The 14,271-nt window shown below is 43.3% G+C and overlaps 1 protein-coding gene and 1 long non-coding RNA gene across 9 annotated transcripts in view; both read left to right on the top strand.

Annotated features, from left to right (window-relative positions):
- Positions 1-14,271, top strand: part of MYOF (myoferlin) — a 173,319-nt gene that overhangs the window by 118,097 nt on the left and 40,951 nt on the right. For all 8 annotated transcript variants that reach the window (XM_077946808.1, XM_077946806.1, XM_015147703.3 and 5 more), the window contains 9 exons: positions 1,170-1,315; positions 4,605-4,778; positions 5,730-5,838; positions 7,561-7,638; positions 9,612-9,793; positions 9,887-10,045; positions 10,163-10,261; positions 11,501-11,662; positions 13,669-13,834. In XM_077946808.1, the coding sequence (XP_077802934.1) occupies positions 1,170-1,315; positions 4,605-4,778; positions 5,730-5,838; positions 7,561-7,638; positions 9,612-9,793; positions 9,887-10,045; positions 10,163-10,261; positions 11,501-11,662; positions 13,669-13,834 (1,275 nt within the window). The remainder of the gene's footprint in view (positions 1-1,169; positions 1,316-4,604; positions 4,779-5,729; positions 5,839-7,560; positions 7,639-9,611; positions 9,794-9,886; positions 10,046-10,162; positions 10,262-11,500; positions 11,663-13,668; positions 13,835-14,271) is intronic.
- LOC144331204 (uncharacterized) lies at positions 1,536-4,054 on the top strand. The gene is made up of 3 exons (XR_013398169.1): positions 1,536-2,110; positions 2,419-3,576; positions 3,983-4,054. It is a non-coding gene; the product is annotated as an uncharacterized LOC144331204 (long non-coding RNA).

Genomic DNA, 14,271 nt, shown 5'->3' with positions numbered 1-14,271 from the left:
TGCTCCTTGTGGGAATCTAGCCATCCTCCCCTACCCCACAACCCTGTCCATAGAAAAATTGTCTCCCATGGAACTGGTCCTTGGTACAAGAAAGATTGGGGACCGCTGGTCTGTGGCATCTGGGTCATGTGGCACCATCTGTGACTAATCAAATGTAGAATCCAAGGGACAGGCAAGTGTATGGACAAGTGCTAAGTGGGCAGGGGTGAAAAACATCAGGTGATGGGGCCAACTGGTTGGGTTTTGAGATGCTTAGGGATCCAGGATGAGAATTTGGGAGGGAGCTGGAGTCAAGATTTTCTCTATTCTAACCACACCCCATAACCTCCCTGGGAACATCACATTCAGGGCCCCCTTGACTCAGAAAAGAGAACTGTAAACTACCCTTAAAGTCGTCCTGTGCAGCAACGATGCAGACTATTGATACAGCTTCTGGTGTGTGTCTTTTTCTGAACCATAATTAAAGTTAAGTGAACAATAGCATTTGGAATTATCAAAAGAGAAAATCTGATTCATTTCTTTCTTTATGCATGGTGCATAGAACTGGCATTGACCCAGAAGATTTCAAATCGATTATAAACTCTTCGCTGATCTCAATGCACACACCAGATCTTGGAATAATCGTTAGCATTTGACTGGGCAATAACTATGGGCTAAGTATGGCCCTAATGCTTTGCATATGTTATTTTGATAGTGTTAAAATACTGTAACCCTATCAAAAGGTGTGTTTTATCTTTACAGTGGGGAAATTGGGCCATAGGCGGGTTTACCAACTTGCTGGAAACCTATTTAGTTAACAGCCAAGATGTGGCGATGCTAGGATTTGAACCAAGGCTGTGCAACTGCACAGTCCACACGCATACCTGGTGTTTCCTCCTGCCTCTTGAACTGTGCTTTATTCTTAAGTGCACTCAATTACCATGAATGACTGGAAGCCTAAAAGTGGGGGAGAACATGGTCACCAAGGAAGCATTCTGAGGAGCTGAATGGGAATGAGGCTGTATTCTGTTTGGCTGAATATCCCAGCAAAGTGAAAACAGCCATGCATTCAGTCACGATAGTACAGAACATGTGGGGGCAGGGAGAGTGACTGAATGTTTCCTGGAGGTTTATTTGGTGATCTGGCAAATGCATCTCTTTTGGGTAACCATTCACAAACTGTGTTCCAGGCTGGGAATATGGAATCACCATTCCTCCTGATCATAAGCCCAAATCCTGGGTTGCAGCAGAGAAAATGTACCACACTCATAGACGGCGAAGGCTGGTCCGAAAACGCAAGAAAGATTTAACACAGACTGCTTCAAGCACTGCAAGGGTAAGAGAAGCAAGGGAAGGGAGCTGGACTGGGGAGCTCTGCCCTCCTGACCACAAAATCCCAGCTAACTAGCCATTTCTGCAGAAACTACTCACAAATCCAGAGCCGAATACTGCACTCAACGGTTCTCAAAGTGAGTCCACCCCAGCCAGCAATATCATCATCACCTGGAAATTTGTTAGAAATGTCCCACCCCAAACCTACTGATTTAGAAATCCTGGGGGTGGGCCCAGCCAGCTGTAGTTCAGTAAACCATCCAGGTGATTCCCAGGCAGGCTAAATGTTGAGAACTGCTACAAAGATGTTAAAAGAAACAGAAACTATTTTGGCAGCGTAATATAGTAGCGGTAATAGCTCAGGACTTGGAACAAGATGTGTAAGGATTCAAACCCTGAATTCCCTTTCTTTCTCATCTGCAAAATGGGAATAATATCTATACCTTTTAATTAGGGTATTGTAAGCTTTAAATGGAATAGTAATAAATAGAACAATAACACTCATAATAATAAGTGGCAGGTATAGAAGTGGCTTTCTCTAATGCTAGGTACTCAATATGCATCATCTATAGTCTGTAAGGTTTGGATTTTATGCCCATTTGACAGATAATGCTCACAGAGTTTAAATACACTTGCTGTAGGCCAAGTGTTTAGTAAGTGACAAAGCTGGTGTTGGAACCCAGGCTAAGCTAAGTCCAAACAGGAACTCTCTCTATTCCACAGAATGGGTAACTCTGATAGGTACTATGACATTATTTTTATTAGATGGTGAGCTTCTGGAAGCAAAAATTGAGCCATAGTCATCTTTGTATCCTCCTTGCTAACTCAGAAATGTGCTCCCAGTAAATAATCTACTCAAATAAATGAGCTAATGAATGAATGAGTCTTTTTTTTTTTAATTTAAGTTCTAAGATACATGTGTAGGACATGCAGGTTTGTTACACAGGTAAATGTGTGCCATGGTGGTTTGCTGCACCTATCAACCCATCACCTAGATATTAAACCCAGCATGCATTAACTATTTATCCTGATGCTCTCCCTCCCTCCACTCCCCGGCCCCAGTGTGTGATGGTCCCCTCCCGGTGTCCATGTGTTCTCATTGTTCAGCTCCCATCTATAAGTGAGAACATGTGGTGCTTGGTTTTCTGTTCCTCTGTTAGTTTGCTGAGGATGATGGTTTCCAGCTCCATCCATGTCCCTGCAAAGGACATGATCTCGTTCCTTTTTATGTCTGCATAGTATTCCATGGTGTGTATGTACCACATTTTCTTTATCATTGATGGACATTTGGGTTGATTCCATGTCTTTGCTATTGCGAAGAGTGCTGCAGTGAAAATACGTGTGCATGTATCTTTATAATAGAATGATTTATATTCCTCTGGGTATATACCCAGTAATGGGTTTGCTGGGTCAAATGGCATTTCCGGTTCTAGGTCTTTGAAGAATTGTCACACTGTCTTCCACAATGGTGGAACTAATTTACCCTCCCACCAACAGTGTAAAAGCGTTCCTATTTCTCCACAGCCTCACCAGCATCTGTTGTTTCTTGACCTTTTAATCTCTATTCTGACTAGTGTGAGATGGTATCTCATTGTGGTTTTGATTTGCATTTCTCCAGAGATCAATGATGTTGAGCTTTTTTTCATATGTTGGCCACAGAAATGTCTTCTTTTGAGACGTATCTGTTCATGTCCTTTGCCCACTTTTTAATGAGGTTTTTTTTTTTTTCTTGTAAATTTGCTTAAATTCCTTGTGGATTCTGGATATTAGACCTTTGTCAGATGGATAGATTGCAAACATTTTCTCCCATTCTGTAGGTTTTCTGTTCACTCTGATGATAGTTTCTTTTGCTGTGCAGAAACTCCTTAGTTTAATGGATATCTCTTTATTGTTTAATTATCCCAGGCTGATGGGGTGAGAAGTTTCTGAAGGTGCTTGAACCCTCTCCTTCCACACGAGGGCACCAAGTTGAAGTGGGAAGAACACTGTGCCACTAGTTAGAAGGCTCAGGATATGGCCTGGCTCTACTAACGAGTATTTCCGAGACTTTGATCATGTTTCCTAACCTGCCTTACTCTTGGCTATGTGAAAATTTTCACTGCTACTATTTATGTTACTAGAGGGTCAGGTACAAGATTATGCTTAACCTGCATTTCACATTTATTCAAAGTGAAAAAAATGGACCCAACAATAGTTACCCACATGGAGCTCTCATTTCTCAGATCTGAAATATTATTCCATATTATTTTACATTTATTAAATCCAGTCATACTTTTAAGGTATTTAAATCAAATTTCTGCTGTGAAAATGTAAGCTGTGGGAAAGCAAAGACCCTATCTCCTCTTCACTGCGTCCTCAGCCCCTAACACGATCCCTGTCACGTAGCAGGCACTCATATTTGTTGAATGAATAGAATATAACATTGAAAACCGATACAGGCCGGGCGCGGTGGCTCAAGCCTGTAATCCCAGCACTTTGGGAGGCTGAGACGGGCGGATCACGAGGTCAGGAGATCAAGACCATCCTGGCTAACACGGTGAAACCCCGTCTCTACTAAAAAATACAAAAAACTAGCCGGGCGAGGTGGCGGGTGCCTATAGTCCCAGCTACTCAGGAGGGTGAGGCAGGAGAATGGCGTGAACCCGGGAGGCGGAGCTTGCAGAGAGCTGAGATCCGGCCACTGCCCTCCAGCCCGGGCGACAGAGCGAGACTCCGTCTCAAAAAAAAAAAAAAAAAAAGAAAACCGATACCACTGGTAGATCAGTAGTTTTTAAGCTAAAAAGTACCACATGAATGTATTAGTTATTACAGAAATAACATATTCTGATCTATCACTTAATTATTAGTTATGGCAGCTATTAGCTCAGGCAAGACATTTAAACCTGGGAGGGGGCATTTGATTTTTGTCCTACGTATGTAAAATGGAGATACTAATGTTTTACAAACTATATCACAATAGCAACATTTTTATGAACTAATGAAGTGAGAAAACAGAAAGCAATTTGGGAAAGAGTCCACTTGCTTCACCCACCCCCAAATCAGGTATGCCCACAACTGTGCTGTCATTGTCTGGTTATCTCTCCGCACTACCGCAGTCCATCAGCTCTGCAAGGCAGATGTCCTGTCTGGGTTTTTTCTTTTCTGTATTTCTGGCTGTAGCTCAGTACTTGGCACAGAGTAGATTTTGAATACTGTGTATCTGTTGATTGATCAAATAACCTGTTTTATCAATAAAAGGAATATTATCATCATCATCATCGTCATCATCATCAACATGTTTACTTCTGTTTTAGGCCATGGAGGAATTGGAAGATCAAGAGGGCTGGGAATATGCTTCTTTAATTGGCTGGAAATTTCACTGGAAACAACGTAGTTCAGATACCTTCCGCCGCAGACGCTGGAGGAGAAAAATGGCTCCTTCAGAAACACATGGTGCAGCTGCCATCTTTAAACTTGAAGGTGCTCTTGTAAGTACTAGGTTGCCAGAGCGCAGATCATATTGGTATAGAGAAAATATGTGAGTGTTGGGTACAGCACTGCCAACTCCATAGAGGTCCCTGTAAGCCTGGTACTATAAGATGGCAAATATTCACAGGTTGAGGGAAAGCCACACGTCCTGGGTGCTCAATACCTCATGTAGAACGAATAGACCATTAACCATTAACACAGGAGTGTTCTAAGAAATACTACTGTCGACACACCTGCTTGACCTAGCATTTTCCAAATGTGTCTGTTCTAGGACCCTTGTTTCAGGTAACATCTATTCACATCCCAGGCACAAGTTCCTGGAATCATATCTTGGAAACTGCAACTGTTCAACAAAATATTCATACATATATTCATAAAGATACAGATGTGACGGGGAGGAAGTCAGAAGGCTAGCTCACAAAATTAGAGAGCAATACGGAAGCACATATGGAAGCACAGTAAAGAAGTCAGCGGGGAAAAGCAGGCAGGTGGAAGGAAGGAATAGAGAATGGCAGGGGGTGATCTAAAACAATAGGGTGGTCAGGAGCCATTTCTCAATAGCCTATTTTTGTATTTCTGCACTCTGACCCCACAGTACTCTGCTACTGCTGCTCTTTCTCTTCCTTATCCCATCCTTTTACTCCCTATTTATCCTCTACATTTTTCCTTTTTTCCCTTTCTTTCAGCAGCAGGGCTTGGCAAACCTGGACTCGAGGTAGGAGGGCTGGCTCCCACTTCCTGCTCGGCTGCTTTCCAGCTAAGCGACTTCAGGGAAGTCACTTGCTATCCTGGGACTTATTCATCTTTTAAAAAATGGGATGTCTGCACGATAACATCTTTTAAAAGCTAGAATTCCATTTGTTTGTGATTCTTGCTTGTTGGTTGGTTGGTTTGCTTTTAGGCAATGTTTATTGACTTATCTGCTAATTGACTCTGTTAATTGACTTTAGGGGGCAGACACTACAGAAGATGGGGATGAGAAGAGCCTGGAGAAACAGAAGCACAGCGCCACTACTGTGTTTGGAGCAAACACCCCCATTGTTTCCTGCAATTTTGACAGTGAGTTTTATTTTATTTTAATTTTATTTATTCATTTATTTACTTATTTACTTATTTTTTGAGGCTGAGTCTGGCCCTATCACCCAGGCTGGAGTGCAGTGGTGCGATCTCGGCTCACTGCAACCTCCCAGGTTCAAGCAATTCTTCTGCCTCAGCCTCCTGAGTAGAGGGGACTACAGGCGCATGTCACCATGCCCGGCTAATTTTTTGTATTTTTGCATCTTCTCCATGTTAGCCAGGCTGGTCTTGACCTCCTGACCTCTCAAGACCCATCTCAGACTCTCAGAGTGCTGGGATTATAGGCGTGAGCCACCACACCTGGCCAGCAGTGAATTTTAAACATGACTTTGTGAATTCCACTTCTGTAACTTTGATCTTAAGGAAACTCTTCAAATCACTGAATATGATTTTTAAAATCTCGTCATGCAAACATGACTTTCATTTTCATCCTTGATGAAATGGGTTTTTAAAAATGCAGTTGAAAACCATATCATAGATAAGGTGAAGGGTGGTCAAATCACTGATTTTAACAGTCTCATATGTGCTTATTCTGTCTAGTAAGCCCCCCAAAACTGAAATTTTTAACTAGGAAAAAAAGCACAAAAATTTAAATAATGGTTGGTTTCAATAATAACCTTCAGGGTTTTTGGAATGAGACAGACCTGCTCTACAATAATATTAGTAAATGCTTATATAGGTCTTAGAATGGGCTAGGAACTGTACATATTATAACTTTTTAATCCTCATAACAACCCTATAAGGTAGGTGTTATTATTGTCCCCATTATACAGAAGAAGGAACCAAGGTACAGGAAGATTAAATTACTTGCCCAAAGTCTTATGGCTTATGAGCACTAGAGAGATTTGAACTCAGGTCGTAGAGCTCCCAGAATCTGTGCACGGAATCATAATGCTCCGCTATCTCACAAAGAGAAAGAAAGAAACAGAGTGAATGTGTGTGTGATAGAGAGACAGAATATAATAATAAAAGGAGTATGAATATTTTGAAATGTCAAAGAATCTTTTAGATGATAATTGTTTCCCAGATCTGATGCTGAAGTAGTATAGAAAGCTCTATTTCTATAACTGCTGGAGACCCAGTTTCATTGTAAAGGTCTGTGATAATAAGTAGTACCCTAAATTCAGTTAGTTTATGACAGAGGTAATGTTTTCCTGATTGATACACTTTGCATTGAGCTTACTATAGTATTTTTTTAAAATAGGATTTTTGTTTTTAAGACCGAGTCTCACTCTGTTGCCCAGGCTGGAATGCAGTGGTGTGATCTCAGCTCACTGAAACCTCCGTCTCCAGGGTTCAAGTGATTCTCGTGCCTCAGCCTCCCGAGTAGCTAGGATTACAGACATGCACCACCATGCCCAGCTAATTTTTGTATTTTTAGTAGAGACAAGGTTTTGCCATATTGACCAGGCTGGTCTCCTAACTCCTGGCCTCAAACAGTCCGCCTGCCTCAGCCTCCCAAAATGCTGGGATTACAGGCATGAGCCACCGCACCCAGCCTAAAAAATAAGTTTCATTTTACAGGAAATAGAACTACTTTGGGAGGCCACATCATCACTATTCTGTGTGCCCTTTGCTGTGTGGAACTGTAATAGAGTCAAGTGACCTATTTATCAGAAACATGTATTTTTTCCAAATATTCCAGTAAAATAGCAGTTTACAGTGTTACGTTTCTTGTAAGTAATCTTCATCCTGTTTTTTTAGGAGTCTACATCTACCATCTGCGCTGCTATGTCTATCAAGCCAGAAACCTCCTGGCTTTAGACAAGGATAGCTTTTCAGGTAAAGGAAAAAAAAATCTCCATGCTACGCATGATTACATAGCATGCTGTTTTGCTTCTATGTTTCAAGTGAATGCTTTTTGTCATTTCTAACAACAAAAACCCTTTACATGTTGAGATTATTTTTGCATGCTTGAAGCAAACTGCTCAGTGATTAGATAAATCATCACGGAATGCTTTAGACACCATTGCTGGTTGCTAGTGATACACAGAAGATACTTTTGATACTAATAGATATTAAGTAATTAAGTAATAAGAAGCACTGAGAAAGTGATTTCTCATCTCTGTTTATATACATGGCTGCGTTTTCATCCCTGGACCCTCGGGTTGATTGGTAAGTTAAGATCCTTTAAGTTTTTTTGTAGGCTCTCTCAAGGTATCAAAAAGATGACAAGTTTGCCCATTTGCCTACAGCACCAGGCTTTGAGCAGTTTGGAGTACATTTTAACCGTCTCCTCTGCCTGCTCCCCACATTCTCAATAACATAAAACCATGAGGCTTTGTCATCTCTTGCACTGACACCCAGCTGCTTTCGTTGCTTTGAACTGGTTCTGAGAGGAAGGCTATTGGCAAGGGACGGGGGAGGAGGGGAGAACAGGCCTGTCTGGGGATTACAGTCCTTTCTGCTGAACCATGGATAGTTCAGGCTATCTGAGGAGCATTCCACTTCGGGACTCAAAGCCCAGCAGAGTTTCCCTGGGCCTTCTATGAAAACACCTCTTAACCCATTTCCCGTTTGCCCCGAGAAATGAGTGCTGGCGGCGAGCTGTACTTTTTCTTCCAAACAGGAAGTGTGTTAGAGCATTTGACTGACAATCTCATGTGCTCGCATCAATTTTGAAGCGTGTTCCAAGCACTAATATTTACCAATATTTGTGAATGGTTTCCTTTTCTTACAAATTTGACCAGATTCAAGGTTATCCCTGCGATAGACATCTCCAACAGGGTCTTTGAAGACATTTTCAAATATTTTCCACCAGGGGGCACTCTATCACTGAAAGTTAAAAAAAAAAACAAACTTTCCAAAATTCTTCACTAAAGCTTCCTAAAACTCTAAGCACATTCCTTGCAGTTTTGGAGATAGAAGAATTATCATCAGGGCATAAAGCAAAGGGTTCATATGATGGCTCCTCTGCTAGAAACCAAGCACTTTTGGCTTATACAAAAGTTTCAGGCTAGATACTGTGTTATTTTTCAGATAGGTCAGCCCCCAGGCAACTGCAAAAAGGTTTGATGAAATTATTTAGCATGGAGGAGAACATGGATTATTTCTCCATGCATAATATTGCTTTCTCTCCATTCTTAAGTATAGTGAGACAAAGTTTTCTGCTGTCATAGATTGTAAACTCTATAAGCATCCGAGCTTTTCCTGTTACTGTTGTACTCTTGAGACCTGGAACTCAATAAATATTTGCTGAATGAATGGATTACCATCAACATTAGAAACAACTATAATAAAAACTAGCATTTATCAAATACTTCCTATAGGACAGGCTCTGTCCCAAGTAGCTAACATTCCTTATATCATTTCGTCCTCTCAACACTGTGAAGCAGATATTACTTTCATTGCATGGAGGAAGGGATCAATGTTTAGGAAGATTATTTTTTCCCTCAAAGTTACGCAGCAGGGGTGAAGGGTGGGTGTGGACCCCAGGTGTATCTGACTGCAGAGCCTCACTCAACCATGAGTGCAGTACTCTTGCAGAGAAAAACTGTGGGCCCCATTAACTTTGGTGGTGACATACTCCAAAGACAGACCTCTCAGTACACATCAGGGTCTCGCTTCAGGTGCCTCTGCTGCAGTGCCAGAACCTTCCATGGGGAACTCCCTGCTCCCTAGAAACCCTGTCTCCAGGCAGGTGGTGAGAGCCCACTGTCATTATATCCAGAGGAAAAGAATATGGTTGCAGTGAGTGGTTCTGGGGAGTTAGATTTTAGCCATGACCCCGTTGTTATTCTCTTTTTCTGTTTTAGATCCATATGCTCATGTCTGTTTCCTTCATCGGAGCAAAACCACTGAGATCATCCATTCAACCCTGAATCCCACATGGGACCAAACAATTATATTTGATGAAGTTGAAATCTATGGGGAACCCCAAACAGTTCTGCAGAATCCACCCAAAGTTATCATGGAACTTTTTGACAATGACCAAGTGGTAGGTCATTTAGAATTTCTAAGATAACTTGGGGATGATGGAGATTTGAAGGGATGAATGTTGGGGAATTTAAGGATCACTTTGTTTCTCTAGGGCAAAGATGAATTTTTAGGACGAAGCATTTTCTCTCCTCTGGTGAAACTGAACTCAGAAATGGACATCACACCCAAACTTCTGTGGCACCCAGTAATGAATGGAGACAAAGCCTGCGGGGAAGTTCTTGTAACTGCAGAGCTGATTCTGAGGGGCAAGGTACATCACTGTGTTCTTCCTCATGTATTCTGTCAACTGCTTAAAATGCATGTTAATTCTAGGCACTGTTTGCTTGAACTAAAGTGAGTCATTGACATACCCATGTTTGTTTCACAGGATGGCTCCAACCTTCCCATTCTTCCCCCTCAAAGGGCACCAAATCTATACATGGTCCCCCAGGGGATCAGGCCTGTGGTCCAGCTCACTGCCATTGAGGTATGCGGCTCCCCACGTGTTACTCATCAAATCAAACGGATGTGACTGCAGAGCAGGAATCTTTTGTATAGAAAATAGAATCCTGCTGCGTATTTTCTTGCTATCTCCAACTTCCTTTACAACTTGTCCAAAAACTGGAGATATTCTTGGGAGTAGAAGGCTTGCTGAGGCAACAAGGAGAGGTCAATTCTAACATTCCTGAGGGCATCTAAACTCCGCATTTACTGGGAGCCAGCAGGTTTCTGAGTTTTTCAGGTCAACTGGAGAACTGGGAGAGGGAAGATGGACCAGAAGGGAATGACGGTGTATATGCCAAGAGATGGGGGCATGGCAGGGAGGCAGAGATGGAAGTTGAATGGGAGCAGTGAGCGATGTTAGCAATGTTGACATGTCAGATACAAGCTGATGACCCCAACCAGGTGGCTTGATAGACAGTGTCTGGCCCACTCTCAAGACTTTCCCCTGTCCAGTCAAGCAGCTGTTAACACCCCAACATTTCCCTTTTCTGGCTGTCTTGCTAAGAGTTCTCAAAGGCTGAAGCTATCACTTTGAAATGCTTGTATGTCAGACACCGTGTTAAGAAGTTTACAAGTGCACTGGATGCAGTGGCTCACGCCTGTAATTCCAGCACTTTGGGAGGCCAAGGCAGGTGGATCACTTGAAGTCAGGAGTTCGAGGCCAGCCTGGCCAACATGGTGAAACCCTGCCTCTACTAAAAATACAAAAATTAGCTAGGCGTGGTGGCACACGCCTGTAATCCCAGCTACTTGGGAGGCTGAGACACGAAAATCGCTTGAACTCAGGGTAGGGTAGAGGTTGCAGTGAGCCTAGTTCGTACTATTGCACTCCAGCCTGGGTGACAGAGTGAGACTCTGTCTCAAAAAAGAAAAAACAAAGAAGTTTATAGGTGATCATCAGAATAACCCCATGACAGATAACACAATCAGTCTTGTTTGTAGATTAGTCATAGAGAGGTGAGTTACCTTGTCAGCGCTGACACAACTAGATGGCACAGCCAAGATTTGATTTCTACACTCTTAACTGCATTGCTTTTTTATGGGCTCAGGCAGGAGAAAGAAAGGGGCAAAACCACTTTCTTTGCATGACCTACAAGCTTACAAGGATAATGTTCAAATTAATCGTAAAGACTTTGCCAGTAGTTAAGACAGAATTTTTACTTTTGAATGTTATTTTTAAAGTGCTGGGTTACCTTCTCCTCTCTTTAAATTGTTTTCTTAGATTCTAGCTTGGGGCTTAAGAAATATGAAAAACTTCCAGATGGCTTCTATCACATCCCCCAGTCTTGTTGTGGAGTGTGGAGGAGAAAGGGTGGAATCAGTGGTGATCAAAAACCTTAAGAAGACACCCAACTTTCCAAGTTCTGTTCTCTTCATGAAAGTGGTACAGTATCAATTCTCTGTAATCACCCATGTGCGTTGAAATATGAAAGTCTGTGCCTCACACACACATGCAAACACACAGAGTTTATTTCCAAAATCTGACAAATACAAAAACCCTGCAATGACTTTTTTCCCCTTAAATTCTCGCACTGTGGCAATACTTTCTTAAAGCTTCAAAGCAACTCCAGTGACACAGAAATATCTGTGAGCAATATGTATTTATTTCTCTGGTAAACTTTCCATCTATTCAGCTATCTATTACAGGCTGTTGGTCAACCCCATGAAGGCAGAATATTAACCCCCAGTCATGCATGGACCAGATATACCACCCCCCCGCCCCCCACCACAGCCGTGCATGGACCAGAACCCTCCGGATAAGGACTGGTTGTCTGAGGAAGGGGCGGCTGTGGGGGAAGGTATATGGGGCGATGGGGCCATGACCCTGGCAGCCCGTAACTGTGCCCCACCTCCAGGTGCCCCTGGGATGGCACCTTTTTTGGTCCATTGAGGCTACCCTCTGGTTGTTAAAGATGTGAGAGCATTGGATTCAGTTCACAGCATCACTGACCCCATAATACCTGGTGCAAGAAGAGGTCACCCAGTCTTTTCATTTTTAAAGAAGTTAATTTCTTAACTTTTAAAAAAAAAATTCTTTTTTACTCTATTATATAAATAGGTGAAATAAAGACAGTTCCTTACCTTGAAGTGTTGGAAGACCTAGAACCATCCCATTCCTTTCCCCACCCGAGTCGTTTTCCTGACCTTGATGTCTCCAATACAGTGCTCTTGAACTCTAGGGTCACGTGCTTTAACCTCTTATTTTACAGAGGAGGAAACTGAGGCCTAAAGAGGGGAAATGATTTATCCAGTGTCATAGTGTTAGGCCATGCCTTCTATATCGCAGCGACTGTGTCCTAACTACAGTGACAGCTGCAGCGCAGGGCTTGGTGCATTCTTACTCAGTACACCTCGTCTTTAATCCTGCGGGCTGAACATTTGCACCTCTCTTATGCCCACTTTGGGGAAAACCAAGAGGTAATGAATTTACACAAGGGGACGTCGCTAGCAAGTGAGTGGCCAGAGTCTGCACATAGGTCCCTCCAACCCCAAAGCCCACGCTCTCCTCCCTATCATGCGACAGTGAGCCACCAGTATGCTTCCAGTCAGGGTCCCAAAGTGGTTGCCCCTGGGCCACTCCCCTATCCTTGTCTACTCCCCACACCTCCCCCACCTTCCAAGTTCTAGTCTAGAATCTAGCCTTGGTCAGCAGAGAAGAGAAAAATCACTCAGGTGACCCCGGCTTCTACTCCTGTGTGAAGCCAGAGATAGAAGTTCACCTGAACCACGTACCAAATGGGCCCCCAGGTCAGCTCATGCTTCCCCAATCAGGCATTGTCACCAAAGCCACCAAATTCCATGAGAGGGAGCCAGGGGCAGTCAAGGAAAAAGTAGCAATCCATTTCTGCACGGAATTTCCAGGGCGAAAAGAGTCTCAGCCACAGTTATTTCCCTTAGAAGTTCAGTTTTGTCTTGACCATTTCTAAAATCTGCTTAGAACTTGGCTAGTAGATGACCAAAGCCCTGGGCTTGTTAGCCTTGCACATGTCCCCTCCCAGGAAGCAGAGCACAGGGAAGAGTACAGGGCAGTGACTGAGAGGAAAGAGCATGGGTCAGTGATTCCACACTTACAGGACACAGCATGGAACAGGTACTAGTACTCTTCACATAGAATTCAACAATTTTACTATTACTCATGAAATAATGGGGGCATGGAAGGGTTAGCCAGGTGGTTCGTGGTGGCAGTGCCAGGATTTGACCCAGGCAGTCTGGCTGACAGCTCACGCTCTTAAGCACTGAGCTCCTTGCCTAGCACATGAGTAACTATTGTGAGTCCTCTGGGCTAGGTGGCAGAGAGAATCTGGACTGGTCCATCAGGGGAATTTTTCTCAAAGCTGCCCTTGTCTGGTCTCGTAAAGAGAAATGAAACCTACCTTTGTGACCCCCCAGTTCTTGCCCAAGGAGGAATTGTACATGCCCCCACTGGTGATCAAGGTCATCGACCACAGGCAGTTTGGGCGGAAGCCTGTCGTCGGCCAGTGCACCATCGAGCGCCTGGACCGCTTTCGCTGCGACCCGTATGCAGGGAAAGAGGACATCGTCCCACAGCTCAAAGGTAACGTGCAAGTCTGTGCAGAAGTCTAGGGGCTTTTCATGCATGACTCTGATGTACTCTTTACAAACGTTCTCAAGGTAAGTCCTGGATTCATTGGCTACATTTTACAGATGAACAAACTGAGTTGCGGTGTGTTATGTCACTTTCCTAAGGTTCTATCATTCGTAAGTGGCAGAGCTGGGCTGGAATCTCGGCCTCGTTTTAGGGGTGGGTGGCGTGCTCCAGGCATTCCTCTCTGAAGCGTCCCGCTCCCGGGTGAATGTAAGACTTCTTTTGAGGAAGTGTTAAGTGCTCATGAATGTTCCCTATTTACTTTTCAACAAGCAGCTAGCAAAGCAGGGAGAGCTGTTCCCACATCAGTGATGGGGATGAAGCCATTTCCTCCACCTTTCACTGAATGGTTAGGAAGCACTCATTGACTGCCACGTGCTCTTCTA

The sequence above is a fragment of the Macaca mulatta genome, chromosome 9 (genome assembly GCF_049350105.2).
Source record: "Macaca mulatta isolate MMU2019108-1 chromosome 9, T2T-MMU8v2.0, whole genome shotgun sequence".
Classification (NCBI taxonomy): Eukaryota; Metazoa; Chordata; class Mammalia; order Primates; family Cercopithecidae; genus Macaca; species Macaca mulatta.
This window is presented reverse-complemented; position numbering and strand designations above follow the sequence as displayed.